Source organism: Dryobates pubescens, chromosome 17 (genome assembly GCF_014839835.1).
Source record: "Dryobates pubescens isolate bDryPub1 chromosome 17, bDryPub1.pri, whole genome shotgun sequence".
In the NCBI taxonomy this organism is placed as follows: Eukaryota; Metazoa; Chordata; class Aves; order Piciformes; family Picidae; genus Dryobates; species Dryobates pubescens.
The window spans coordinates 20,790,971-20,816,834 of NC_071628.1; the positions used below are offsets into that span (position 1 = coordinate 20,790,971).

General features: G+C 62.9%; 2 protein-coding genes across 2 annotated transcripts in view; both read right to left on the bottom strand.

Moving 5' to 3' along the window:
- Positions 1-7,697, bottom strand: SEC11A (SEC11 homolog A, signal peptidase complex subunit). The gene is made up of 6 exons (XM_054169097.1): positions 7,602-7,697; positions 7,404-7,513; positions 5,002-5,151; positions 2,697-2,816; positions 993-1,050; positions 1-246 (listed from the first exon to the last, which is right to left on the bottom strand). Exons 1-6 carry the CDS (start codon positions 7,650-7,652, stop codon positions 196-198), a joined length of 540 nt encoding a protein of 179 aa, XP_054025072.1. The 5' UTR covers positions 7,653-7,697; the 3' UTR covers positions 1-195.
- A 768-nt stretch (positions 7,698-8,465) lies between these two features.
- Positions 8,466-25,864, bottom strand: part of ZNF592 (zinc finger protein 592) — a 38,734-nt gene continuing 21,335 nt past the window's right edge. Inside the window, exons 4-9 of the mRNA XM_054169096.1 lie at positions 19,112-19,288; positions 17,931-18,090; positions 14,122-14,397; positions 12,383-12,495; positions 11,189-11,324; positions 8,466-9,793 (exon numbers count right to left, since the gene is read on the bottom strand). Coding sequence (XP_054025071.1) covers positions 9,263-9,793; positions 11,189-11,324; positions 12,383-12,495; positions 14,122-14,397; positions 17,931-18,090; positions 19,112-19,288 — 1,393 coding nt within the window. The 3' untranslated portion in view covers positions 8,466-9,262. The remainder of the gene's footprint in view (positions 9,794-11,188; positions 11,325-12,382; positions 12,496-14,121; positions 14,398-17,930; positions 18,091-19,111; positions 19,289-25,864) is intronic.

Below are 25,864 nucleotides of genomic sequence, written 5' to 3' on the forward strand. Positions count from 1 at the left end.
TGTGACAAACCCTGCAGCCAACCTCCCCCCTGGGCAGCTCAAAGCACCCCAAGCCCAGGCAGAGCCCAGCTGGCCAGGAGCATTCAAAGGCAAGGTGTCCTCTTCTCCCTGCCCAGGCTTCCAGCCAGCAGCTGCCTCCAGCCTTCATCTGAAGCAGCTCCACAGCACCTCCAGCTCAGCCTGCAGGGCAAGAGGCTACTCTCGATGGACCAGCACAAAGAGACCCAGAAAGAAGAGGACTGCATACTGCAAGAGAGAAGAGGAGACAGAGCAGTGAGCTGAGGAGACCCAGGAGTGAGCAGGGGAGACCCAGGAGTGAGCAGGGGAGACACAGGAGAGAGCAGGGGAGACCCAGGAGTGAGCTGAGGAGACCCAGGAGTGAGCTGAGGAGACCCAGGAGTGAGCAGGGGAGACCCAGGAGTGAGCAGGGGAGACACAGGAGAGAGCAGGGGAGACCCAGCAGTGAGCAGCAGGGGCAGCAGCAGGGGCAGCAGCCAGCAGCAGGGGCAGCAGCAGGGGCAGCAGCAGGGGCAGCAGCAGGGGCAGCCAGCCCTGGGGCAGCAGCCAGCAGCAGGGGCAGCAGCAGGGGCATCAGCAGGGGCAGCAGCAGGGGCAGCAGCAGGGGCAGCAGCCAGCAGCAGGGGCAGCAGGAGGGGCAGCAGCAGGGGCAGCAGCCAGCAGCAGGGGCAGCAGGAGGGGCAGCAGCAGGGGCAGCAGCCAGCAGCAGGGGCAGCAGCCAGCCCTGGGGCAGCAGCCAGCAGCAGGGGCAGCAGCAGGGGCAGCAGCAGGGGCAGCAGCCAGCAGCAGGGGCAGCAGCAGGGGCAGCAGCCAGCCCTGGGGCAGCAGCCAGCAGCAGGGGCAGCAGCAGGGGCAGCAGCAGGGGCAGCAGCCAGCCCTGGGGCAGCAGCCAGCCCTGCCTGCACTCACAGCATCCCTAGGCAGCCAGGGGAGCTGGGTGGGGAGGAGCAAGCAGGAGCTGAAGCAGCTCTTACCTTGAACTTGGGGTAGTCATTCATCAGGATTGTCACTATTCCAATGTAGGGCACAAACCTGCAGGGACAAAGGCCTGGTCAGAGCAGCCTGGCAGGGTGGGCAGTGCTGGGGGCCTGGCAGGAGCCTCTCAGGCCTGCTGGGGACTGCTGCTCCTGGGCAGGGCAGCTGTGGCAGCAGAGGCCAGGGGCTGAGCAGCCCAGGAGCTGTGGCAGCAGAGGCCAGGGGCTGAGCAGCCCAGGAGCTGTGGCAGCAGGGGCCAGGGGCTGAGCAGCCCAGGAGCTGTGGCAGCAGGGGGCAGGGGCTGAGCAGCCCAGGAGCTGTGGCAGCAGGGGCCAGGGGCTGAGCAGCCCAGGAGCTGTGGCAGCAGGGGCCAGGGGCTGAGCAGCCCAGGAGCTGTGGCAGCAGGGGCCAGGGGCTGAGCAGCCCAGGAGCTGTGGCAGCAGGGGCCAGGGGCTGAGCAGCCCAGGAGCATGCTGTAGGCTCTGCCTCCTTCAGAGCAAAGGCTCTGAACCACCTCTGAAAGCTGCTCTCACCCATCCCAGCCCCATGGCCCAGCTGAGCCTGGGCTGCCCTGCACTGCTCCTCCTGCAGCAGCAGCCTGCAGCCATAGGAAGCCTTTGGTTGGAAAAGACCTTGAAGATCACCAGTCCAACCAGTCTCTGGCTCTGCCCAGGCTGGTGCTGAGCCATGGCCCTGAGCACCACAGCTCTGCCTCCTGGAAAGCCCTCCAGGATTCAGCCACCTCCCTGGGCAGCCTGGGGCAGGGCTTGGGAACCCTTGCAGTGAAGGAGTTTCTCCTCATGTCCAACCTAAACCTGCCCTGGGGCAGCTTGAGGCCATCTCCTCTCCTTCTATCACCTAGTCCTGGAGAGAAGAGACCAACCCCAAACCTGCCTCCCATCTCCTCTCAGGGAGCTGCAGAGAGCAATGAGGTCTCCCTCAGCCTCCTCTGCTCCACACCAACCCCCCCCCAGCTCCCTCAGCTGCTCCTCCCCAGCCCTCTTCTCCAGCCCCTTCCCCAGCTCTGCTGCCCTTCTCTGGCCCTGCTCCAGCATCTTATAGTCTCATAGTATCAGTCAGGGTTGGAAGGGACCACAAGGATCATCTAGTTCCAACCCCCCTGCCACGGGCAGGGACACCCCACACTAGATCAGGCTGGCCAGAGCCTCAGCCAGCCTGGGCTTAAACACCTCCAGGGATGGGGCCTCAACCCCCTCCCTGGACAACCCATTCCAGGGCTTCACCACTCTCATGGGGAAGAACTTCCTCCTCCCCTCCAGCCTGTATCTCCCCACCTCCAGCTTCATTCCATTCCCCCTAGTCCTATCCCTGCCTGAGATCCTGAGCAGTCCCTCCCCAGCCTTCCTGTAGCCCCCTTCAGATCCTGGAAGGCCACAATGAGGTCACCTGGGAGCCTTCTCTCCTCCAGACTGCACAGCCCCAACTCCCTCAGTCTGTCCTCACAGCAGAGTCCTCTCAATGTCCTCCTGGCAGCGAGGGCCCCAAAGCTGAGCCCAGGACTCAGGCTGCAGGTCCCCGCCGGGCAACCTCCCTCCGCCCACACCAAGAGCTGAGCTCCCTCCCCAGGCCCGGCCGGGCAGGTCACAAGAGCCCAGCAGGGAGGGCTGAAGAGGAGGGGGAAGATGGGCAGCTGGCAGCAGGGGAGGGCAGTGGAAGAGCTGCCTCCTCCCCAAGGCACTCACCCCCTGGCTCTCCCCACCACGTCCTTCTTCTCCAGCCAGTGCTGCCCGCGCTTGTAGAGCCCGCGGTCGTCCACGGCGTTGTTGTCTCCCTTGGTCAGGAACTTGATGTCTCCGCTTGGCCTGGCAAAGAGGGGGCAGGAGGGTGAGGCAGGGAGCTTCCCAGCAGCTGCTCTGCACCAGGGCTCTGCAGACTATCACAGAGATAGCAGAAACAGAATCACACAGTCACAGGATGGCAGGGCTTGGGGAGGGAGCTCCAGAGAGCGCCCAGGTGCAGCTGCCCCTGCTCCCTGTGCTGCTGGCCCAGCACCACACAGCTCCCCTCTGCTTCCTGCAGGCCAGGAGCAGCTCCCTGGTGCTGCTGATGAACATCTGGGATTAAGGCTGGAGATGAGGAAGAAATTGTTGTGAGTGAGGGTGGGGAGACACTGGCACAGGTTGCCCAGGGAGGCTGTGGCTGCCTCCTGCTTGGAGGTGCTGAGGGCCAGGCTGGATGAGGCCCTGAGCAGCCTGTGCTGGTGGGAGGTGTCCCATGAATATCTGGAGACCAAGTGCCCCCCAGATGCACATTTCTGCTCCTCCAGACTGGCTGAGAGCATGGAGGGCTGCTCCTGACCTCTCTTCTTGCCCCTTCTGTCAGCAGCCCAAGCAGCAGCCAGCTGAGCCTCTGGCATGCAGCAGGGCAGGGAGCAGGCAGCATTCACTTAGGAGAGGTCCTGAGCCATGCCCAAAGTGAGTGCAGGCTCTGATGGCAGCACACACACTGACCCTGGGGTGACAGCAGTGGCACCACAGGCAGCTCTTTGAGCCAGCAGAGCCTGCTGCAGCTGCTGGGCCCAGTGCCCCTCTCAGCAGGCTGCAGCTGGACCCTGCTGAGCAGGCAGCCCTGTCCCTGGGCCAGACAAAGGGGCTGCATGTCCCAGCAGCTGGGGCTGCCACAAGAGCCTGGTGACAGGGACCTTCTGCATCCCACCAACCTCAGCTGGCTCAAGCCATCCTCAAAAGCCCCCTGGAGAGAAGAGTCCAGAGGCTCAGCCTAGGAGGAGAGCTCTGAGTGCTGGCACAGCTCCAGCTCACTCACACTGCAGCAGGGGCAGCAGACCCCCCCCACCCCCCAGCTGCTGTCCTCTCAGAGGTGACCTCAAGAGCCAAGGAATGGGCTCCTGACTCAGTCTTCAGTCAAAGGCCTCATGGGGCTGGCTGGGACCCCCACACACTGCCTTGGAGCAACCACAGCTCCAGCCAAGGGAGCTGGGGTTGCTTAGCCTGGAGAAGAGGAGGCTCAGGGGAGACCTCATTGCCCTCTACAACTCCCTGAAGGGAGGTTGTAGCCAGGAGGGGGTTGGTCTCTTCTCCCAGGCAGCCAGCATCAGAACAAGAGGACACAGTCTCAAGCTGTGCCAGGAGAGGTTCAGACTGGAGGTGAGGAGAAAGTTCTTCCCAGAGAGAGTTGTTAGCCATTGGGATGTGCTGCCCAGGGAGGTGGTGGAGTCCCCATCCCTGGGGGTGTTCAGGATTTGATGGGGTGCTTGGTGCCATGGGTTAGTTGATTAGGTGGTGTTGGATGATAGGTTGGACACAATGATCTTGAAGCTCTCTTCCAACCTGGTTCTATCCCATCCCATCCCATCCCATCCCATCCCATCCCATCCCATCCCATCCCATTCCATTCAACAGCTTTGCAGGTTGCATTGGGCTGGAAGGGACCCCCAGAGATCATCTTGTCCAAGGCCTGCACTCAGCAGGTACAGCTCCAGCTGGAGCAGGCTGCCCAGGGACACAGCCAGGCTGAGCCTGAATGGCTGCAGGGACAGAGCCTCAAGCACCTCCCTGGGCAGCCTGTGCCAGTGTCTCCCCTCCCTCACTCTGCACAACTCCCTCTTGGGGTCCAACCTAACTCTGCCCTGCTCCAGTTCCAAACCACTGCCCCTGGCTCCTGTCCCCACAGCCCTCCTGAGCAGTCCCTGCCCAGCCTGCCTGCAGGTCCCCTGCAGATATGGAAGTGCAGCTCTGAGGTCTGCCTGGAGCCTTCTCTTCTCCAGGCTGAGCAGCTCCAGCTCTCCCAGCCCTCTAGAGGCTCACCTTGGTGGCCTCCTCTGGACCCTCTCCATCAGGTCCATGTCCCTCCTGCGCTGGGGGTGACCATCACAGACACACCCAGGGCCAGCTTCTGCCTGGCTGAACCTTCTCCGCTGCTCTGCGCAGCAGGTGGACACCTGCCACCGGCACCCTCCCCCCTGCCTCAGCCAAGACAAGCCCAACCCAGGCCAGCAGCTGCAGCAGCACCCCCAGAGCCCCCACCCACCTCTCATGGATCTTGAGGACACGGTGGACGATGGGAATCTCCCTGCCCTCTATCCTGAAGACCACGATCTCCCCCACGCGGATGGGGTCCTCGATGCGGTTGGTGAGGAAGAGGAGGTCTCCTCTGTGGAAGGCAGGCTCCATGCTGCCGCTGCAAGAGAGAAAGGAGCGGCTGAGCAGGGCCTCAGCCAGGCTGGGGAGGTCGTGGGCCTCTCAGAAATAAAGTCCCAATGAAGAGCAGCTAAGGAAACAACCCTGGGGAGCAGGCAGGTGCCTGACCTCTGCCAGCACCACACAACCATGGAAGGGGCTGAAGGGACACCAAAGCTCAGCCAGCTCCAAGCCCCTGCCAGGGGCAGGGACACCTCCACCAGCCCAGGCTGCTCAGGGCCTCATCCAGCCTGGGTTTGCAATCTAACAGTCAAACTTGCAAGCACCATGCAGCCTGCAGTCCAGCTGTGAGGGCCAGGGCCTCCTGCTTGCCCCCCCAGCACCACGAGTGGCTATCCCCTCAGCTCCAGCGGTGCTGGGGAGCTTCCCTGACTGCCCTGATCCTGTGCAGGCAGAGATCAGCCCTGTGAGCACAGCCTGCAGAGCCCTGGGGGTGCTGGGTGCTGAGCCAGCAGTGCCCTGATGCAGCCCAGCAGGCAGCTGTGTGCTGGGCTGCAGCCAGAGCAGTGTGGGCAGCAGGGCAGCAGAGGGGATCCTGCCCCTTGGCTCTGCTCAGACCTCCCCTCCAGTCCTGCCTCCAGCTCTGCTGTCCCCAGCAGGAGAAGGACACAGAGCTGTGGGGAGAGTCCAGAGGAGGCCACAGAGATGCTGCCAGGGCTGGAGCAGCTCTGCTGTGAGGCCAGGCTGAGGGAGCTGGGGGTGAGCAGCCTGGAGAGGAGAAGGCTCCAGGGACACCTCAGAGCTGCCTGCCAGGGCCTGAAGGGAGCCTGAAGGGAGCCTGCAGGAAGGCTGCAGAGAGACTTCTCCTGAGGGGGTCTGGAGCCAGGCCAAGGGGGAAGAGTTTGGAGCTGAGGCAGAGCAGGGTCAGACTGGAGGGGAGGAAGAAGCTCTTCAGTGTGAGGGTGCTGAGGCTCTGGCACAGGCTGCCCAGGGAGGCTGTGGCTGCCTCCTGCCTGGGGGTGTTCAAAGCCAGGCTGGATGAGGCCTTGAGCAGCCTGGGCTGGTTGAGAGGTGTCCCTGGGCATGGCAGGGGGTTGGGAGTGGATGATCTGTGAGGTCCCTCCCGAGCCCCCCCCGGCTCCTGCGCTCCCCCCGGCACAGGGCCGGGCACGCAGCAGGCGCTGCTGTGACTCATGGCTGCGCTCCCCCAGCTCAGCCCAGGCGCTGCCACCAACGTTGTTTTGCTCCTGTCTTGCAAATGGCATCTGTCACCCACTGTCACAAAACACAGAGCCTCCTGAATGCCAGGCAAACAATGCAGCACTGCACACAGGCCTGAACTTTCCTGCTGCCTGGACCGGGCTTTATCTGCCTGCCGCCGAGATGGCATCGCCGAGGAAGGGACCTGACCCCGGCGGCCCCTGGCCTGCTGGCTGGGGAGGGACAGCCTGAGGCACCTCCCCTGCTCTCCACACACTGCTGGAGCAGCAGAAGGGACAACACAGGCCCCATGCAGCGCCCACAGCAGCTCCCAGGGCTGCACGACTCCAGCCACAGGCAGGCGTCCCAGGCTGCGGCAGGGGCAGAGGCAGCACCTCCGGCGTGGTGCCGCCGTGAGGGCAGACTGCAAAGCCAAACACCTGCTGCAGCAGGTCCAGAGGAGGCCACCGAGAGGATCAGAGGGCTAGAGAGCCTCCCTGAGAGGGATCAGCAGGTCCATGTCTCTCTTGCACCGGGGGCTTTGCACTGCAGCCGCTCTTCTCCCTCCTGCTCCTCAGCACCACCTCTCTCACCTGCAGCCCAGCCAGCTGGCAGAGGTGGCAGCAAGGGCGAGATGCTGATTTCAGAGGCCTCCAGCCATGCTTCTCTACTTCCTCCTTCCTCCCCGGCCACCTGCCTTACCTCGGAGCTCCAAGCCGGGGAGCCTGTGGCCTGCCGGGGCTAGCACAGGAGCCTGCGGCTGCTCCAGCCCCCTGCGGCCCCTCCTGCAGCTGGGCTTGGCGGCCCCAGCACGGCCGGCAGCTTTCTGCGCTGTGCAGCACCCTGTGGTCTCTTCACCCGTGGGATCTCACCCTGTGGCGTCTCGTCCTTCACCCCGAGGGTCTCACCCCGCGGGATCTCGCTCCGTGGGATCTCACTCCGCGGGGTCCCACCCCGCGGGGTCTCACTCCGTGGGGTCTCACCCCGCGGGGTCTCTCCCCGTGCGCCCTCGCCCTGCCCGCCGGGGTCTCTCCCGGCCCCCTCTGCCGGCCGCACTCCCCGCGGGCCGCCCGCCGCTCCCGTGGGAGTTACCTCAGCACCACCACGATGGGGCTCTCGCTGCCCGTCACCACCATCAGCCCCTTCCAGATCATGAGCGCGGACGAGACGATCATGCCGAAGTTGAGCACCTGGTAGTAGAGCTGCGGGGGGACGCGGGCGGTCAGGCGCCGCGGGGCCCGGCCCCGCTCCCCCCCTCGCCGCGCCCCCCGCCGCCCCCCGCCTCGGTACCTGCCGCTTGTTCATCCGCCGAACATCGTCCAGAAAGTCCAGCGACAGCATCGCCGGCCACGACCGCGGCGGCTGCACCGCCCGCCCGGCCTCGCCGCTTCCGCCTCCGGCCTGGCGTCACCGCCGGTTCCGGCCCCGGCCCCGCATCCAGCCCGGCGTGGGGCGGCCGGCCGGCGCCCCTGGGGGCTCCCACCAAGAACGACGCCCAGGCCAGGCCCCCTTGGATGCTTTTATTGGCAATACTTGGAAGTAAACATCATAGCAAGGCACGGACGCCGCTGCGGGGGGGACAGCCGGGGGCGGCCCGGGGGTGCCCCTGCCGTCGGGACTCTACGGGGGCTACACCTAACGCACAGCCCGGCCGAGGACAGAGGCCGGGCTGGCCCCAGCCCGACGCGCCGGGACGGAGGAGCTGCGCGGCCCGAATGCACCCAGATAAATACATCTTTAATTAGTTTAAACAATCCTCATAGTAAACGAGAACGAGCAGGGTCCGGGCTCAACGTGGTAGAAAAACAGGGGGGAAAAAAACAACAAACCCCGAGGGGTACAGAGAGAAAAACCACAGCGAGGGGGCGCGGCGCAGGAGGCAGCGTGGCCGCGGCAGGAGCGGCTCCCGGGGGCCGGCGCTGAGCCACCCCGGGGCACAGCCACGCTGGGGAGCCAGCTCTCGCAGCACCGCGGTGCCCACCTCCGCCAGGGCCTCTCGGGGCTCCGCTCCCAGCGAGCCTCCCTGGCACCCACTTCAGCCAGGGTCGCTGGGGGCTGCGCGCCCTGCTCGGGCAGCCCCGGCCCCAAGTCAGTGCCACCAGGAGCGCCAGGATGGTTTCGCTCCGGCTGACACCACAGAGTGGGGGCGGGGGGAGATGTTTTCCCCGTCTGGGGATGATGCCAACCTGCCACCCCCCCTCTGCCCGAGCCCCCCACGGGGATGAGGCGCTGGGCTCCGGGCCCAGCTGCACGACTCCACCAGCACACCGCCGGTGAGTGCCCGAGGGGCACCAGGCCCTCCCGCTGCGCTCACCCCACAGGGCAGGAGCTACAAAAGGCTCCTGGGGGATGGGTCAAGTCCAGGAGGCTTCACCAAAGAGCCTTCTCCACAGCGGGGCTGGTCCCTGGGCACAGCTTACAAGCTTGAGCCCACCCTGGGTCCGTCCACGGGCAGCCCGGCAGGGCCAGCACCGCCCCGCCGGGGGCTTTGCTGAGCAGGAGGAGTTAAAATGAGTGAAACAAAGGCAGGGCAGGAGGAGGGAAAGGAGAAGCCATAAATAGGAGAAAGAAGGCGACAGGGAAGGCGAGGCTGGGGCTGAGGCAGCACACGGGAAGGAAGAGAGCTCATGGTAAGGAAACTGCAGCTGCAGAAAGTGCTCCTTGGTCTGGAGGAGTGGGCCAGGCTGCGGCGAGGATTCCTGCCCTGCCTTCCCTTTTCCCCTCTCTGCTCGGGCAGAGGCTGAGTGCTTGAGATGCGGGGGCAGGGTGGGGTGGGGGTGGTTTGGTTTGTCTGGGTGACGTCTCCCTTGCAAACAGAGGTTAATGGGAAGCCATGTCCAGCCCGAGGGACCCCCCCACAGTACTTCAAAGATCAGCCCCACCCTGCGTTTTGAGTAAAAACTTCCCAACAACAAAAAACCCCCACGGCCCCCAACCAGCCCCGGGGGGGATTAAGTCTGCAGAGCCTTCGAGTGATTGTTCTGCGAGGAGCCCTGGAGCCCCTCGGCGCCACACGTCTGCCTGTGCCCACAGAGAGCAGAGTCCCTCCTGCACTCCTGGCACTGCAGGCTGCCCTCTGCCGCAGCCTTCACCTCGCCGTTCTGCCCCTCGTGTCCGTTCGCGCTCCTCTCCCCCTGCAACATCAGCCTCGCTTCCTCCTCCTCCTCCTCCTCCTCTTCCTCCTCTTCCTCGTCGTCATCCTCCTCCTCCTCGTCCTCTCTGACTTTGTGCACGATGAAGAGGTGCCTGGCGAGGGAGCTGTGGGAGGTGTAGCAGAGGCCGCAGAGCGGGCACTGGGCGCTGCTGCCGTCGGCGCGGTGCTGGGCGATGTGCCGGCGGAACTCCGCGCCCAGCGCCGTGGCGAAGCCGCACTTGGCGCAGCGCCAGCGCCCCTTCAGTCTCTTGGCCGCCGGCGCCTCCGGGGCCGCGCCGCTGGCCGCCTCGGCCGGCTCCTCCCCCGCCGTCCTCTTTGGAGATTTGGCCTTGAAGGAAGAAGGAAGAGAGGGCGGTGAGGTGGTGGCTGCGGCCGAGCGGCAGCCAACACGGCTCTGGGAGCTCCTGCGCCCTGCCCTGCCCCCAAACCCCTCGCCCCAACGGGCAGGACCAACAGGCTGCCCTCTGACAGGAGATGGGAGAGCTGGGAAGGGCTGGCTGGGCAGAGACAGGATGGGGAAACAGGATGGGAACTCAGAATCATGGAATGGTTTGGGCTGGAAGGGCCCTGCAGAGGTCACCCAGCCCAGCCCCTGCAGGGACATCCTCCCCTGCAGCAGGTTGCTCACAGCCCTCTCCAGCCTCCCCTTCAACATCTCCAGGGCTGGAGCCTCAGCCACCTCCCTGGGCAGCCTGCTGCAGTGTTTCAGCAGCCTTCTGGGGCACAACTTGCTGCTCACAGCCAGTTGGTGTGGGAAGGAAGCAGGGGCAGCTGAGAGGCATGGGGATGGTCCTTAGCCCAGGGAAGGCTGCTCAGGATTTAACTCTGAACACTGAAGTCTCCACTCAGACTGTTTCTTCAGGGCATCTCCATACCTCATCCCCTCTGCCCTGCACAGCAAGCTCTTCCCCCCATGCCCTGCCCATGCCTCTCCCCAAGCTCTTCCTCCCCAGCTCACTTGCATGTGTCCCTTCCTGTGGTTTCACCACCTCCTGCTGCAGGAACATTGCATTCAGCACACAGCTTCTAGGCTGCCCTGTGCAGGCCCAGCTGGGGCCACGTGAAGCCACCACCCTCTGGCCCAGTGCAGCCAGGTGCCCTGCTTGGGGGCAGCAGCCAGCAGCTGGGGGAAGCAAGCAGGATCCATACAGAGGGGAGGCAGCCCTGGCTGGGAGTCCTTTGTGCCAGGCTGCAGGTGGACCACAGGCTGCAGAGTAGGGAAAGGTCAGGTCTGGTCTTGGAGAACAAAGGAGGCAGAGCAGCCAAGCCTCTGCTGCAGAGCAGGCCCAAAGAGCTGAACTGCCACACTGGGCACAGAAAGTCACAGTCCTGCTGAAGGGGAATTCAGTTCTTGGAGGTAACAGATCTGAGGAGGCTTTTAAAGCAGAAAACTTTCCTCCCTGTTGGGAAATAAGCCCAAGGGGCAAGGAGCAAACGTGGCCCAGGCCTGGGAGCGCAGCGGCAGGGAAGCCAAGGGCACCAACAGACCCAAGTGAGGCCTGGTCACAAGGCAGGCTGAAGAAAGGGCAGTAAGACACAGGGCCCTGGAGCTGCTGCAGCTCAGCTGCACCTTCAGTCCTGCTCCCCACACTGCCAGAGAGCAGCAAGCTGGATGGGGCTGAGGGAAGGGGAAGGGAAGCTGCCAGGTGGGTAGGAGGGTCTCGGTGCCACCCCCTGCACAGCTGCTGGCCAGGCAGTGGGAGGGTCGAAGGGGCTCTGTTACCTCTGCTGGGTCTCCCTCTGCAGCTTTTGCTTTGGCCATCTGGGACAGGTCTGGGTCCTTGATGCCGTGCATGAGGCTGATGTGATTCTCCAGCATGAAGGGCTGAGGAAAGGTCTGGTTTTCATCTGTGCAGTACCTGGCACAGAGAGAAAGGAAGGAAGCTGGTGGAAGGCTCAGCTGCTCACTGCCACCCTAAAAGCTCTCTGACTGCCAAAGCACGAGGTGGCACTGGGCACTGGTGATGGACTGTTAGGTTACCAACAGATGAGCAAATCGTTGTCCTCATGGCAGAACTCTGTCCCAGAGACAACCCAGAGCAGTGTGGAATTGCATTGAATGGGTTGGCTCAGAAGGGACCTTGCCATGCCCAGGGACACCTCTCAACTAGACTTGGTTACCCAAGGCCTCATCCAGCCTGGCCTGAGCACCTCCAGGCAGGAGGCAGCCACAGCCTCCCTGGGCAGCCTGTGCCAGAGCCTCAGCACCCTCACACTGAAGAGCTTCCTCAGCTCCAGTCTGACCCTGCTCTGCCTCAGCTCCAAACCCTTCCCCCTTGGCCTGGCTCCAGACCCCCTCAGGAGAAGTCTCTCTGCAGCCTTCCTGCAGGCTCCCTTCAGGCCCTGGCAGGCAGCTCTGAGGTGCCCCTGGAGCCTTCTCCTCTCCAGGCTGCTCACCCCCAGCTCCCTCAGCCTGGCCTCACAGCAGAGCTGCTCCAGCCCTGGCAGCCTCTCTGTGGCCTCCTCTGGACTCTCCCCACAGCTCTGTGTCCTTCTCCTGCTGGGGACAGCAGAGCTGGAGGCAGGACTGGAGGGGAGGTCTGAGCAGAGCAGAGCCAAGGGGCAGGATCCCCTCTGCTGCCCTGCTGCCCACACTGCTCTGGCTGCAGCCCAGCACACAGCTGCCTGCTGGGCTGCATCAGGGCACTGCTGGCTCAGCACCCAGCACCCCCAGGGCTCTGCAGGCTGTGCTCACAGGGCTGATCTCTGCCTGCACAGGATCATGGCAGTCAGGGAAGCTCCCCAGCACCGCTGGAGCTGAGGGGGTAGCCGCTCGTGGTGCTGGGGGGCAAGCAGGAGGCCTTGTCCCTCCCAGCTGGCTGCAGCCCAGGACAAGAGAGCAGAGCAGAGGCAGCCAGCCCCCGTGGAAGGGCTTGCAAGGCTGCAGCAGGGCCGGGCAGGGCTGCTGGGTACCCACCAGCAGGTGTAGAGCTTCCTGGCTGTGTCGTGGTTGTTGCGGACGTGGCGGCGCAGGCTGTTGGAGGCGTTGAAGGAGCACTCGCACTGCCGGCACGGGAACCGCTTCATGGCCTGCGGGGACAGCAGCGGCTGGGACCCGGGCCCGCCCCCGGCCCGCCCCCAGCCCTCCTCCAAAGGCCCTCCCCAGCTCTCCTGCAGCCCTTCAGCTCCTGCTCTGAGGTCTCCCTGGAGTCCTGCTCGTTATCCAGGTCCCTCTCTGCAGCCCTGCCCTGCAACCTCTCCTGCAGTCCCTCAGCTGACCTGCACCCAGCCCGCTTCAGGTCTTCTCAGACCTGTTCCATGACCACATACAAGCAGTGAACTTCCAACACCTGGCAAACTTCTGGCCAGCTCCAATGGGAAAAGCCAGCACTCTGCCCCTGTCCCCAGCTCCTCCTGGCACTCATCCAGGGAGACAATGCAGCCCTGCCCCTCTCAGGCTAGAAGGAAATCAGACCACAACCCTGATGTCCACAGCCTCTGCTGATGGGACTTGAGAAAGGTGACTTCAAGCAAGAAGCCCTGAAGTCAAAGCACTCAGAGATGCCTGCACAGCACAGCTTGGGCTGTGCTCTGCCAGCAGGGAGGAGCCTGACAGAAGGTGAGGGCAGCATGAGGCTCCAGCTGGGTGAGACCAGCAGAGACTCAGACTTGTGCCCACCACAGGTCTGAGCACTGCAGGGCTCTGCCCCTCTGCCCCCCGTTGGATGCTGTGGTATCTACCAACCAACACATCACACACAGCAACTCAGGGGCCTTCTGGAGCCCAGGCCAGGCCAGCAAGTGGGGAAGACAGCACCTTCCATCCACTGACATCAGCTGAGAGGAAGGCTGGCATCAGCTGGGGTGGGAGAAGCACCAGCAGAGAGAGGTTGCAGAGCACACAGTGAAGGACAGAAATGAGCTGACCACAACCTGCAGCACTGCTTTGTGATCTGGTCCTGAGCTGGCAAAGAGCTTCTCAGAGCCACTGAATGGGCTGGGAGGGAGCTGCAGAGGTCACCCAGCCCAGCCCCTGCAGGGACATCCTCCCCTGCAGCAGGTTGCTCACAGCCCTCTCCAGCCTCCCCTTCAACATCTCCAGGGCTGGAGCCTCAGCCACCTCCCTGGGCAGCCTGCTGCAGTGTTCCAGCAGCCTCCTGGGGCACAACTTGCTGCTCACAGCCAGTTGGTGTGGGAAGGAAGCAGAGGCAGCTGAGAGGCATGGGGATGGTCCTTAGCCCAGGGAAGGCTGCTCAGGATTTAACTCTGAACACTGAAGTCTCCACTCAGACTGTTTCTTCAGGGCATCTCCATACCTCATCCCCTCTGCCCTGCACAGCAAGCTCTTCCCCCCATGCCCTGCCCATGCCTCTCCCCAAGCTCTTCCTCCCCAGCTCACTTGCATGTGTCCCTTCCTGTGGTTTCACCACCTCCTGCTGCAGGAACATTGCATTCAGCACACAGCTTCTAGGCTGCCCTGTGCAGGCCCAGCTGGGGCCACGTGAAGCCACCACCCTCAATCTCACTCTGCTCTGCTCCCATTTCAAACCATTGCCCCTGGGCCTGGCCCTGCAGGCCTCTGGGAGCAGTCCCTCTGCAGCCTGCTTGGGGCCACTGTGAGGTCCTGGGGTTCATCCTGCCCCACACAGGGACAGTTCCAGACTCTGGCTGCCCAGAGCTCCCTCCCCAGGGGAAGTGCTGCAGCTGAGGCCTTACCCTGCCGTGGTTTCTCTTCATGTGGGACACGTAGGTTTCCCGGTCAGGGATCCACTGGGAGCATTCCTTGCAAGTCCAACCAGTTCTCAGCCTGGACTTGGCCTCAGAATTGTGTCCTTCCAGCCTCAACTCCTTCCTCAGCAGGGAGGAGTGGGAAGTCCTGTTGGCCCCTGCCAGCTCCTTTGGGGGGGTCTGCACCTGGTTCCTCGATGCCTTCTCAGATCTCTGTCGGAAGCTGGAGAGCTCCTCAGGGCTCTGGGGGACTCCATGGACAGCCTGGAGAACATCAGCAAGGGATCACAGCCCACAGTGAGATCCAACCCCCACCACAGGCCTTGGGTTAGAAAGCAGTATCCTTGATTGCCTCAGTCAGTGATTTGGGCCCCCAGGCAGGGTGCTGCTGGCCTGCTCCCACGCAGCTGCCCCTGCTCCCTGTGCTGCTGGCCCAGCACCACACAGCTTCCCTCTGCTTCCTGCAGGCCAGGAGCAGCTCCTTGGTGCTGCTGATGAACACCTGGGATTAAGGCTGGAGATGAGGAAGAAATTGTTGGCAGTGAGGCTGGGGAGACACTGGCACAGGTTGCCCAGGGAGGCTGTGGCTGCCTCCTGCCTGGAGGTATTTCAGGCCAGGCTGGATGAGGCCCTGAGCAGCCTGTGCTGGTGGGAGGTGTCCCTGCCCATGGCAGGGGCTGGAGCTGGATGATCACAGAGTGCCAGGGGCTGGAAGGGAGCTCCAGAGATCATCCAGGCCAACCCCTGCCAGGACAGGGCACCCAGGAGCACAGCCAGGGGGGGTTGGAGGCTCTGCACAGAAGGAGACTCCACAACCTCTCTGGGCAGCCTGCCCCAGGCCTCCAGCAGCCTCACTCCAAAGAAGTTTCTCCTCATGCTGAGGTGGAACCTCCTGGGTCCCAGCCTGTGCCCATTGCTCCTTGTCCTGCCCCTGGGCACCACCAAGCAGAGCCTGGCACCTCCATCCTGCCAGCCAGCCCTCAGCTCTTGATAGACATTGATCAGGTCCCTCTCAGCCTTCTCTCCAGGCTAACCAGCCCCAGGGCTCTCAGCCTCTCTTCCCAGCAGAGATGTTCCAAGTCCCTTCATCATCCTCACAGCCTCCCTTGGACTCTCTCCAGCAGGTCTCTGTCTCTCTGGCCCTGGGAGCCCAGAGCTGGACACAGTCCTGCAGTGTGGTCTCAGCAGGGCAGAGCAGAGGGGCAGCAGAACCTCCCCAGCCCTGCTGGCCACACTTTTCCTGCTGCACCCCAGGGTGCCCTTGGCCCTCTTGGCCACCAGGGCAGAACCTGCTGCCCACCAGGGCTCCAAGGCCTTTCTCCATGGAGCTTTAAGGTCCCTTCCAACCCACGCTATGGATCCCTGAGCTCTGTTTGAACAGGGGAGATGCACTGGCAGAGAAATGTTGATGGTCATCATTTCAGGAGCCTAAGCTCTGAAGCACACAGAGACTAGCTGAGCTTGATTCCATCTTTGCTGCTACCTTGGGGCCTCCCAAAGCTGCTTTGCCTTTGCTCAAGGGGTGGGAAGAGGCAGCTTGATTCCACTCCATATCATCTCTTGCTGTTTACACATTCACAGCTCCAAACTTTGCTCCTGACAAATAAAAGACAACAGAAAGCCAGCAAGCAGCCTCCTAAGCAGCAGCTCTCCAGGCTCTTAGGTTATTCCAGAGGCCAAAGTCCCCCCCAAAAGAGCTGTGGGAAAGCAAGGAGCAAGGAACCAGCAACCCAGCAAAGAAACCTCAAGAAACTCCCCTGGGAACAACCAGAGCTGATGCAGACAAAAGGCCAATTCCAGCTTTAATTGTGCTCACTACTGAAGCTTGCAACAGATGAAGGCCCCAGGGCCTCTGGAAGGCTCTCCTGGGTTAGACACCCAACAGGCTCCACCACACAAGGTCTGATCTGAGCAGCCTGAGTGCTCTGCACCTGATCCAGCTGAGGGCACTGCCAGCTCTGCAGGGTGGCACCAGCACCTCACCTCTGCCCCCAGCTGGGCACGTCCAGAGGGTTTGCTGAGCAAAGAGCACAGACCAGAGACGCAGCTTGCACTGGGAGGGACCCTCCAAGGTCACCTTGTCCAGCCCCCTGCACTCAGCTGGGACCCTTCTGGCTGTTGTCCTCTCAGAGGTGACCTCAAGAGCCACTTTTCACTCAAAGGCCTCATGGGGCTGGCTGGGAGCCCCCCCAGACTGGCTTGGAGCAACCACAGCTCCAGCCAGCAAACCAGCTTTGCAGGTTGCATTGGGCTGGAAGGGATCCCCAGAGGTCATCTTGTCCAACCCCTACTGGCAGCAGGGACAGCTCCAGCTGGAGCAGGCTGCCCAGGGACACAGCCAGGCTGAGCCTGAATGGCTGCAGGGACAGAGCCTCAAGCACCTCCCTGGGCAGCCTGTGCCAGTGTCTCCCCAGAACTCCCTCCTTGGGTCCAACCTAACTCTGCCCTGCTCCAGTTCCAAACCACTGCCCCTGGCTCCTGTCCCCACAGCCCTCCTGAGCAGTCCCTGCCCAGCCTGCCTGCAGGTCCCCTGCAGGTATGGAAATGCAGCTCTGAGGTCTGCCTGGAGTTTCCTCTCCGGGCTGAGCAGCCCCAGCTCTCCCAGGTGCCCACGGGCAGCTCCCCGGGGGTGGGATTGGAGGATGAGCCTCAGGCAAGTGGTGCTCCTCAAGTCCAGCCCGGGTCGAAGGCCTCTTTGAAGATGGCAGCCTGCCCCTCCCCTCCCCTTCTCCCCAGCTCTAAGCCAGGCAGAGGAGCAATCAGCAGCTCCACAGGAGCCCTGCCGCCGCCACCTCATTAGGGGCATGCAAAGCATCCCACATTTGCAAGTTAAAGGCTGGAGGAGAGAGCACAGCAGCAGCTTTGACAGGGTGCTTTTTCCTTCGGCCACTCAATCTTCTGCCTTTTTAAGTCTGAATGGAAACAAAATAAAGTCACTGATTAAAAGAAAATGTCACTTCGGGCTTCTCTTTCCTTAATCACAGGGAAATGAGGCTTGGCAAGCTGCTGCCTGAGAACGGCAGCAAGGAACCTTTGCAGGAGACTTCAGAGCAGATCCTGCACAGACAACCAGGAGAGCAGGGCTCAGACTCCCATGGGATCACACAGGCACAGAATGATTTGGGCTGGAAGGGACCCCAGAGCTCAGCCAGCTCCAGCCCCCTGCCATGGGCAGGGACCCCTCCCACCAGCACAGGCTGCTCAGGGCCTCAGCCAGCCTGGCCTGAAACACCTCCAGGCAGGAGGCAGCCACAGCCTCCCTGGGCAACCTGTGCCAGTGTCTCCCCAGCCTCACTGCCAAGGATTTCTTCCTCCTCTCCACTCTCAGTCTCCCCTCTCCCAGCTCAAAGCCATTGGCCCTCAGCCTGGCCCTCCCAGCCCTTCTCCACAGTCCCTCCCCAGCTCTCCTGGAGCCCCTGCAGGTACTGAGAGGCTGCTCTGAGGTCTGCCTGGAGCCTTCTCCTCTCCAGGCTGCACAGCCCCAACTCTCCCAGCCTGGCCCCACAGGGGAGGCTCTGCAGCCTCTGCTCATCCTGGTGGCCTCCTCTGGAGCCTCTCCAGGTCCTGCTTGTGCTGGGGGCCCCAGAGCAGCACTCAGTTGTGCTGGGGATGGTCACCAGCTAAGGCAAAATGCCCAGCTCATGTTGCCAGGGTGTGCTGCAAATCACTGCACTCCATTTTCCCCACGAAGAAATGGGGAAAAAAATGCCCTGGAGTGATGCAAACAGAGCTGAAGTCAACTCTCTGTGCAGTCAGAGGCCAGGCCCTGGGGGCAGTGAGGGGTGTGGGTCACCTACCTTTACATGCTGCATCAGCTGCTGTTTCTGCATGTAGACCAGCTGGCACTGAGGGCACTTGAACACCCCCACCAGCAGCTGCTTGGTGTTCTGCTGGAAGTGCTCTTGCAGCAGCTTCTTCTTGTTGAAGACTGTCTCACATGAGCATTTGTAGATCACCCTGCAGGAGTTCAGAAGAGCCAGCTCAGTGCCTCTACCACAGCTCCACAGGTTGCACTGGGGTGGGAGGGAGCCTCCAAGGGCATCCTGTCCAAGCCCTGCACCCAGCAGGGACAGCCCCAGCTGGAGCAGGCTGCCCAGGGGCACAGCCAGGCTGAGCCTGAATGGCTGCAGGGACAGAGCCTCAAGCACCTCCCTGGGCAGCCTGTGCCAGTGTCTCCCCTCCCTCACTCTGCACAACTCCCTCCTGGGGTCCAACCTAACTCTGCCCTGCTCCAGTTCCAAACCACTGCCCCTGCTCCTGTCCCCACAGCCCTCCTGAGCAGTCCCTGCCCAGCCTGCCTGCAGGTCCCCTGCAGGTACTGGAAGGTCTCCTCCTCCTTTCCAGTGCCAGATGCAGCAGTTACTCTGGAACCACAGAATGGTTTGGGACCTCAGAGGTCATCTCCCCCAACCCCCTGCCATGCCAGGGGACACCTCCCAACTAGACTTGGCTGCTAAAGGCTTCCTCCAGCCTGGCCTTGACAACACCCCAGGCAGGAGGCAGCCACAGCCTCCCTGGGCAGCCTGTGTCAGACTCTCCCCACCCTCCTACTGCAGAACTTCTTCCTCAGCTCCAGTCTGACCCTGCTCTGCCTCAGCTCCAAACCCTTCCCCCTTGGCCTGGCTCCAGACACCTTCAGGAGAAGTCCCTCTGCAGCCTCCCTGCAGGATCCCTTCAGCTATTGGAACCACCTGCCAAGAGGTGCCACTGTGGACCCTGCTGGAGGAGGTGGTGACAGTGAAGTTCTCTTCCTGGCTGCTCAGCTGTGCCCTGCAGAAGCTGCTGTGCTCCTCTGGCAGCCCAGGGGTGCAGGCAGCAGCTCCTGCCACGGCCAGCAGCAGGTCCCCACCATCAGAGTGCTTGGGGAGGTACCTCAGATGAGGACAGAAAGCAGAAATACAACAGAATTGGGAAGGAAAAGGGGAGTGCTGGAGCTGCCCAGCAAGGAGGAGCAGCAGCAGCAAGGCAGAGTACTCACTGAGTATTCCTGTGGGGCTCTGCGGGGTGCTGGCTGCCCATGTGGGCCACGGTGCTGTCGGCAGACTTGAAGGCCATGGGGCAAAAAGAACACTTGTGGAAGACCTCACAGTGCTTCTCCTGGATGTGCACCTTCAGCATGGCCAGGCTCATGAAGACAACCCCACAGTGGATGCACCTAGGTGAGGCAGGAGGAGAAAGCTGAGGCAGCAGCACAGCGCTGGGGAGGCCAGCACCAGGCCAGGGCTGGGCCCCATTCAGGGCCCCCAAGGGCACCATGGAAGAGTCAGGAAGGGATCAGACACAGCAAAGTACAACTGGAGGTTAGCAACAGGCACATGAGATCAGGGACTCACAGAGTGGGTTGGGGTGGAAGGGAGCTCAGAGCTCAGCCAGCTCCAGCCCCTGCCATGGGCAGGGACACCTCCCACCAGCACAGGCTGCTCAGGGCCTCATCCAGCCTGGCCTGAAACACCTCCAGGCAGGAGGCAGCCACAGCCTCCCTGGGCAACCTGTGCCAGTGTCTCCCCACCCTCACTCACAACAATCTCTTCCTCCTCTCCACTCTCAGTCTCCCCTCTCCCAGCTCAAAGCCATTGGCCCTCAGCCTGGCCCTCCCAGCCCTTCTCCACAGTCCCTCCCCAGCTCTCCTGGAGCCCTTCAGCTGCTGGGAGGCTGCTCTGAGCTCTGCCTGGAGCCTTCTCTTCTCCAGGCTGCACAGCCCCAACTCTCCCAGCCTGGCCCCACAGGGGAGGCTCTGCAGCCTCTGCTCATCCTGGTGGCCTCCTCTGGAGCCTCTCCAGCAGCTCCAGGTCCTGCTTGTGCTGGGGGCCCCAGAGCTGGAAGCAGTGCTGCAGGTGGGCTCTGAGCAGAGCAGAGCAGAGGGGCAGAATCCCCTCCCTGTGCTGCTGCTCTCCCTGCTCTGGCTGCAGCTCAGCTCTCAGCTGGCTCTGGGCTGCAGGTGGGGGCTGAGCAGAGCAGAGGGGCAGAATCCTCTCTCCCCAGCCCAGGTTGCTCAAGGCCTCCCCCAGCCTGACCTTGGAACACCTCCAGGGAAGGATCCCCCTCCCTGGGCTACCTGCTCCAGTGCTTGCAGGCCCTGCAGGACCCCAAGGGAGCAGCTCCTCTGGGCAGCCTGGGGTTAGGCCACCTGATGGCTGCCTTCTGGCCTTCATTGCGAGGCTGCTGCCTGCCTCTGGTGCTGCCCTGGCAGCTGGAGCTGAGCTCTGCAGCAGCTGGAAGAGCTCCAGGCCCCTATCAAAAGCAAACAAGCGGCTGGGCTCTGCTTCCCTCCCCAGAGTGTTTAGGAAACAAGCTGTGCTTTGAAGCTCCACTTCAAAAGAGCACCGTGCAGAAGCCAGCCTGCAGCAGCCAAACCCCAGACAGACACAGGAACTGCCTCAGCTCCCGGGAGGGCAGAGGTGCCAACGGCTGCTGCCAGCCCTGGGCGGGCACAGCTCTGCCTCCCAGCCCGACCCCCACCCCGGGGAGACAGGGAGGGCCACTTCCTAGGGCAGGACCACCAGGGACCCTGGCACTACAGCAGGATTAAACTCCCAAGCAGAAAGAGAAGCTCCAAAGCCATTCCTGAGAGCGAGGCCTGGCTGCTGCAGCCAGCAATGGCCACCAGGATTCCTACTGCTGCTCCCCAGCTGCTCCTCAAGAGAGGCAGCAGAGCAAACCCGGAGCAGGCTGCCCAGGGAGGTGGCTGAACCCCCAACCCCCAGCCCTGGAGGTGCCCCACAGACACAGGGATGTGGTGCTGAGGGATGTGGCTCAGCACCAGACAAGGCAGAGTTAGGCTCAGTCACAGAACCAGAGACCTGCTGGGGCTGGAGAAGGCCTCCAGGCTCAGCCAGGCCAAGCTCAGCCCAGCCCCACCATGGCCACCACACCATGGCCCCAGCTGCCATGGCCACAGGGCTCTGCAGCACCTCCAGCCCAGGGGGACTCCACCACCTCCCTGGGCAGCCTCTGCCAGCCCCTGACCACTCTGGCACCAAAGGAATTCTTCCTCCTCTCCAACCCAAGCCTCCCCTGGCACAACTCCAGGCCAGTTCCTCTCCTGCTCTCACCTGAGCCTAGGGAGCAGAGCCCAAGCCCAGCTCCCTGCAGCCTCCTCTCAGGGAGCTGCAGAGAGCAATGAGGTCTCCCTCAGCCTCCTCTGCTCCACACCAACCCCCCCCAGCTCCCTCAGCTGCTCCTCCCCAGCCCTCTTCCCCAGCCCCTTCCCCAGCTCTGCTGCCCTTCCCTGGCCCTGCTCCAGCCTCTCAGTGTCCTTCTTGGGCAAACAAGAGCTGCTTCTGCATCAAGCTGGGCTCTGGTGAGCACTTGAGTCAGGCTTAGGAATGAAACAAGCCCTGAGGCAGGGTCAGAGGGTGAGGAGTTCCTTGAACTGGCAGTAAAGGGAAGTGTAAACAACAGCCAGAGTGGAAGCAAGAACCCCAGCGGCAGAAGGCCCCAGCCTGATAAAGTCACCAATTAGCAGAACAAAGAGGCTGGAGGCTGTCAGAAGCTCCTGCAGGCTGGAGCTCTGCTATCAGAAGCCAGCAGGGGAAGCAGCAATTTGCAGGGGAAGCCTCCCAGATAGCTCAAGGGCAAGGAGGGGTGGCTGGAAGTCTGGGAAGGCATCCTGCCAGGGAAGATAAAGCTCCCAGGATGTTGGTTTTACCCTCTGCACATTCCCTGTACCATCCCTCCCAGCCCCGCAGCTCTCCAGGCAGCTGCAAGGTGCCTGGACAAGGTGGAGAGGTGACACAGGGCTGCCAGAGGAAAGGAGCCCTGGGGACAGGGTTGGTGACTGGGAAGTTTCAACTGCAGACTTTTCCTGTCTGCAGTGCAGCCACTGAGCCATGAGCAAAGCCCAACTAAGCCAAGGTCAGCCCCAGCTGACTGCTCTGGGGGGGGATCAGCAGGGGAGAGACAGCAGCAGGGCTCCACCAAAGCAGCCCCAAGCAGGCAGCAGCAGCTAAAGAGGAGCAGGGACAAAGTGAGGAGCAGCAAAGCCAGGCTGATCCTGGGAGGGATTGGAAAGAGCTCCTGGGCTCTGCAGCTCTGCCAGTAACAACAGGGGAGGGGGAGAAGTCAAGTTGCTATGTGAGCAGAGGGCAGAGTGATCCAAGCCAGGGCTCTGCAACTCCAAGGCCCCTCAGTCCTCAGCATCAGCCCTGCAGCAGAGACAGGCAGCAGAACAGGGGTGGCACAGCCACAACTTCACATCTGCTGGGGTCAGCCTTCACTGAAGAGCTTCAGCAGACAGCAATTAGAGAAGATGAATTCAGCTTCTAGAGAAACAGAACCACAGAGTGGGGAAGGCTTGGAAGGGACCCCCAGAGATCATCCAGGCCAACCCCTGCCAGGGCAGGGCACACAGGAACACAGCCGGGGGGGTCTGGAAAGCCTCCACAGCAGGAGACTCCACAACCTCTCTGGGCAGCCTGCTCCAGGCCTCCAGCAGCCTCACCCCAAAGAAGTTTCTCCTCATGCTGAGGTGGAACTTCCTGGGTCCCAGCCTGTGCCCATTGCTCCTTGTCCTGCCCCTGGGCACCACCAAGCAGAGCCTGGCACCTCCATCCTGCCAGCCAGCCCTCAGCTCTTGATAGACATTGATCAGGTCCCTCTCAGCCTTCTCTCCAGGCTAACCAGCCCCAGGGCTCTCAGCCTCTCTTCCCAGCAGAGATGTTCCAGGTCCCTTCATCATCCTCACAGCCTCCCTTGGACTCTCTCCAGCAGGTCTCTGCCTCTCTGGCCCTGGGGGCCCAGAGCAGATCTCTGAAGGCACCACAAAGACCTCACTAACCCAGCTGGAATGAAAACTGCTTCTCGAGGTACCAGGCCCCAGCTCTGCTCTGCACTGCAAGGCCCTCAGTGGAACCAGAGGCTCAAGGACTGGCATGGGATCACTGCCACAGGATCCAGCTCCCTGGCTGCTGTGCTGGCACAGCCCCACAGCAGGTCACTGACCAAGGCAGCAGTGGGCATGGGAACACTGCCCAAGCTGCCCAGGTGATGAAGCTGTGCCTGCCTTGGAGATTCTCAGGTGCCAGCAGGGCCCAAGGAACTGCCCCAGCCCCGTGGCTGGGTTCTGACAGCTGCTCCAGTTGTGTCTCTGCCTCTCAGGGACAGCATTCCCCATGGGTTTGGTTGGAAGAGACCTCAAAGCTCATCCAGTTCCAAGCCCCTGCCACGGGCAGGGAGACCTCCCACCAGCCCAGGCTGCTGAGAGCCTGATCCATCCTGGCCTGGAACAGCTCCTGGAAGGGGCATCCTGTCCTCATGGCTCACAGAAACAGCCCTGAAGCCTTAGCTGGTGGTTTCCCAACCAGCCAGGCTCTGCAGGCTCCCTGAATGCAGAGACCTTAAAGGAGGAGCTGCAGGAGCAGAGCTTGCCCTGTTCACTGCAAATGTCAAATGGAAGGGAAGAAAAGCACAATGGGAAGGAAGCTTTAAAGGTCACCCAGGCTCAGCTCCCAGGAACATCATCTCTGCCTTGAGAGCTGTCTGCAGCTGAAGAGATCTAAAGATGCTGATGTGGAAAGGCTGCCAGGGAAAGGTCCTGCCTGCTCCTAAAGCTCCCTCTGGAGAGTCCTGGAAGGGGTTGGGTAGGAAGGGAGCTCAGAGCTCAGCCAGCTCCAGCCCCTGCCAGGGGCAGGGACACCTCCCACCAGCACAGGCTGCTCAGGGCCTCATCCAGCCTGGCCTGAAACACCTCCAGGCAGGAGGCAGCCACAGCCTCCCTGGGCAACCTGTGCCAGTGTCTCCCCCCCGCTCACTGCCAAGGATTTCTTCCTCCTCTCCACTCTCAGTCTCCCCTCTCCCAGCTCAAAGCCATTGGCCCTCAGCCTGGCCCTCCCAGCCCTTCTCCACAGTCCCTCCCCAGCTCTCCTGCAGCCCTTCAGCTGCTGGGAGGCTGCTCTGAGGTCTGCCTGGAGTGCTGCAGCTCAGCACTCAGCTGGCTCTGGGCTGCCAGGGCCCAGTGCTGGCTCCTGGGGACTCTGTCACAGACACCAATGCACCCAGCCAGGACCTTGGGAGCCTTCCTTCATCTGCCCCAGCTCAGCAGAAGTGTTTGGAGTACTGTGGAAGCATCCAGGAAAGGAATCTGTGCCTCCTCCTTGGGGCTCACATCCCTCAGCACATTGCAGCTGACAGCAATGGGAGGGCAGACCTGAGAGTGACTCAGGGGGTTGAGAGCTGCAATTGTGCTGCAAGCATCAATGATGAGCTACCCTCTGCACCTGCAGCTCCACACAGGCACCTTGCAGCTTAGAGCTGCCTCAAGATGGCACAGAGAATCATTTGGGTGGGAAAAGCCTTCCCAGATCAGCCAGGCCAAGCCTCAGCCCAGCCCCACCATGGCCACCACACCATGGCCCCAGCTGCCATGGCCACAGGGTTCTGCAGCACCTCCAGCCAGGGGGACTCCACCACCTCCCTGGGCAGCCTCTGCCAGCCCCTGACCACTCTGGCACCAAAGGAATTCTTCCTCCTCTCCAACCCAAGCCTCCCCTGGCACAACTCCAGGCCAGTTCCTCTCCTGCTCTCACCTGAGCCTAGGGAGCAGAGCCCAAGCCCAGCTCCCTGCAGCCTCCTCTCAGGGAGCTGCAGAGAGCAATGAGGTCTCCCTCAGCCTCCTCTGCTCCACACCAACCCCCCCCAGCTCCCTCAGCTGCTCCTCCCCAGCCCTCTTCCCCAGCCCCTTCCCCAGCTCTGCTGCCCTTCTCTGGCCCTGCTCCAGCCTCTCAGTGTGCTGCTGGCAGTGAGGAGCCAGAGCTGCAGCCAGCACTCAAGGTGCAGCCTCAGCAGTGCCCAGCACAGGGCACAGTCCCTGCCCTGCTCCTGCTGCCCACCCCAGTGCTGCTCCAGGCCAGGCTGCTGGTGGCCTCCTTGCCCACCTGGGCACTGCTGGCTCCTCTCCAGCTGCTGGCACCCAGCACCCCCAGGGCCTTTCCTGCTGGGCACTCTGCCACTCTGCCCCAGGCCTGCAGCCTCCATGGGGCTGTTGTGCCCCAGGAGCAGGATCCAGCCCTTGGCCTTGTTGAACCTCACACAACTGACCCCAGGCCATGGATCCAGCCTGGGCAGGTCCCTGGGCAGAGCCTTCCTGCCCTCCAGCAGATCACCACAGTGCCACCCAACTGAGTGCCACCTGCAACCGACCCAGGCTGCCTTGATGCCCTCCCCCAGCCCACTGACACTACAGAGAGCAGGCAGCAGGATGGAGCCCTGGGGGAGCACCACTGGTGCCAGCCACCACCTAGAGCCCTCTAACAGCTGCTCAGACCTAGGAGGGTGCTGAGGCAGAGCCCAGGCTGTGCTGTGCCCTGTGCCCACACAGCTGCCCCCCTGGCCCAGCCGGGCCCCGTGCCCTGCGCTCCCCCAGGCACAGCTGGGCCCTGGGCCCTGAGCTCCCCCCTGGCCCAGCCGGGCCCCGTGCCCTGCGCTCCCCCAGGCACAGCCGGGCCCCGTGCCCTGAGCTCCCCCCAGGCACAGCCGGGCCCCGTGCCCTGCGCTCCCCCAGGCACAGCCGGGCCCCGTGCCCTGCGCTCCCCCAGGCACAGCCGGGCCCTGGGCCCTGAGCTCCCCCAGGCACAGCCGGGCCCCGTGCCCTGCCCCCCCCCGGCACAGCCGGGCCCCGTGCCCTGCGCTCCCCCAGGCACAGCCGGGCCCCGTGCCCTGCGCTCCCCCAGGCACAGCCGGGCCCTGGGCCCTGAGCTCCCCCCAGGCACAGCCGGGCCCCGGGCCCTGAGCTCCC

Coding starts and splice junctions, on each gene's coding strand:
- SEC11A (XM_054169097.1), bottom strand. CDS start 7,652: ATGCTGTCGCTGGACTTTCTGGACGATGTTCGGCGGATGAACAAGCGG. Junction 5,152..7,403: donor CCCATCGTGGTGGTGCTGAG/GTAACTCCCACG, acceptor TCTCTCTTGCAG/CGGCAGCATGGAGCCTGCCT. Junction 247..992: donor ATGACTACCCCAAGTTCAAG/GTAAGAGCTGCT, acceptor TCTCTCTTGCAG/TATGCAGTCCTCTTCTTTCT.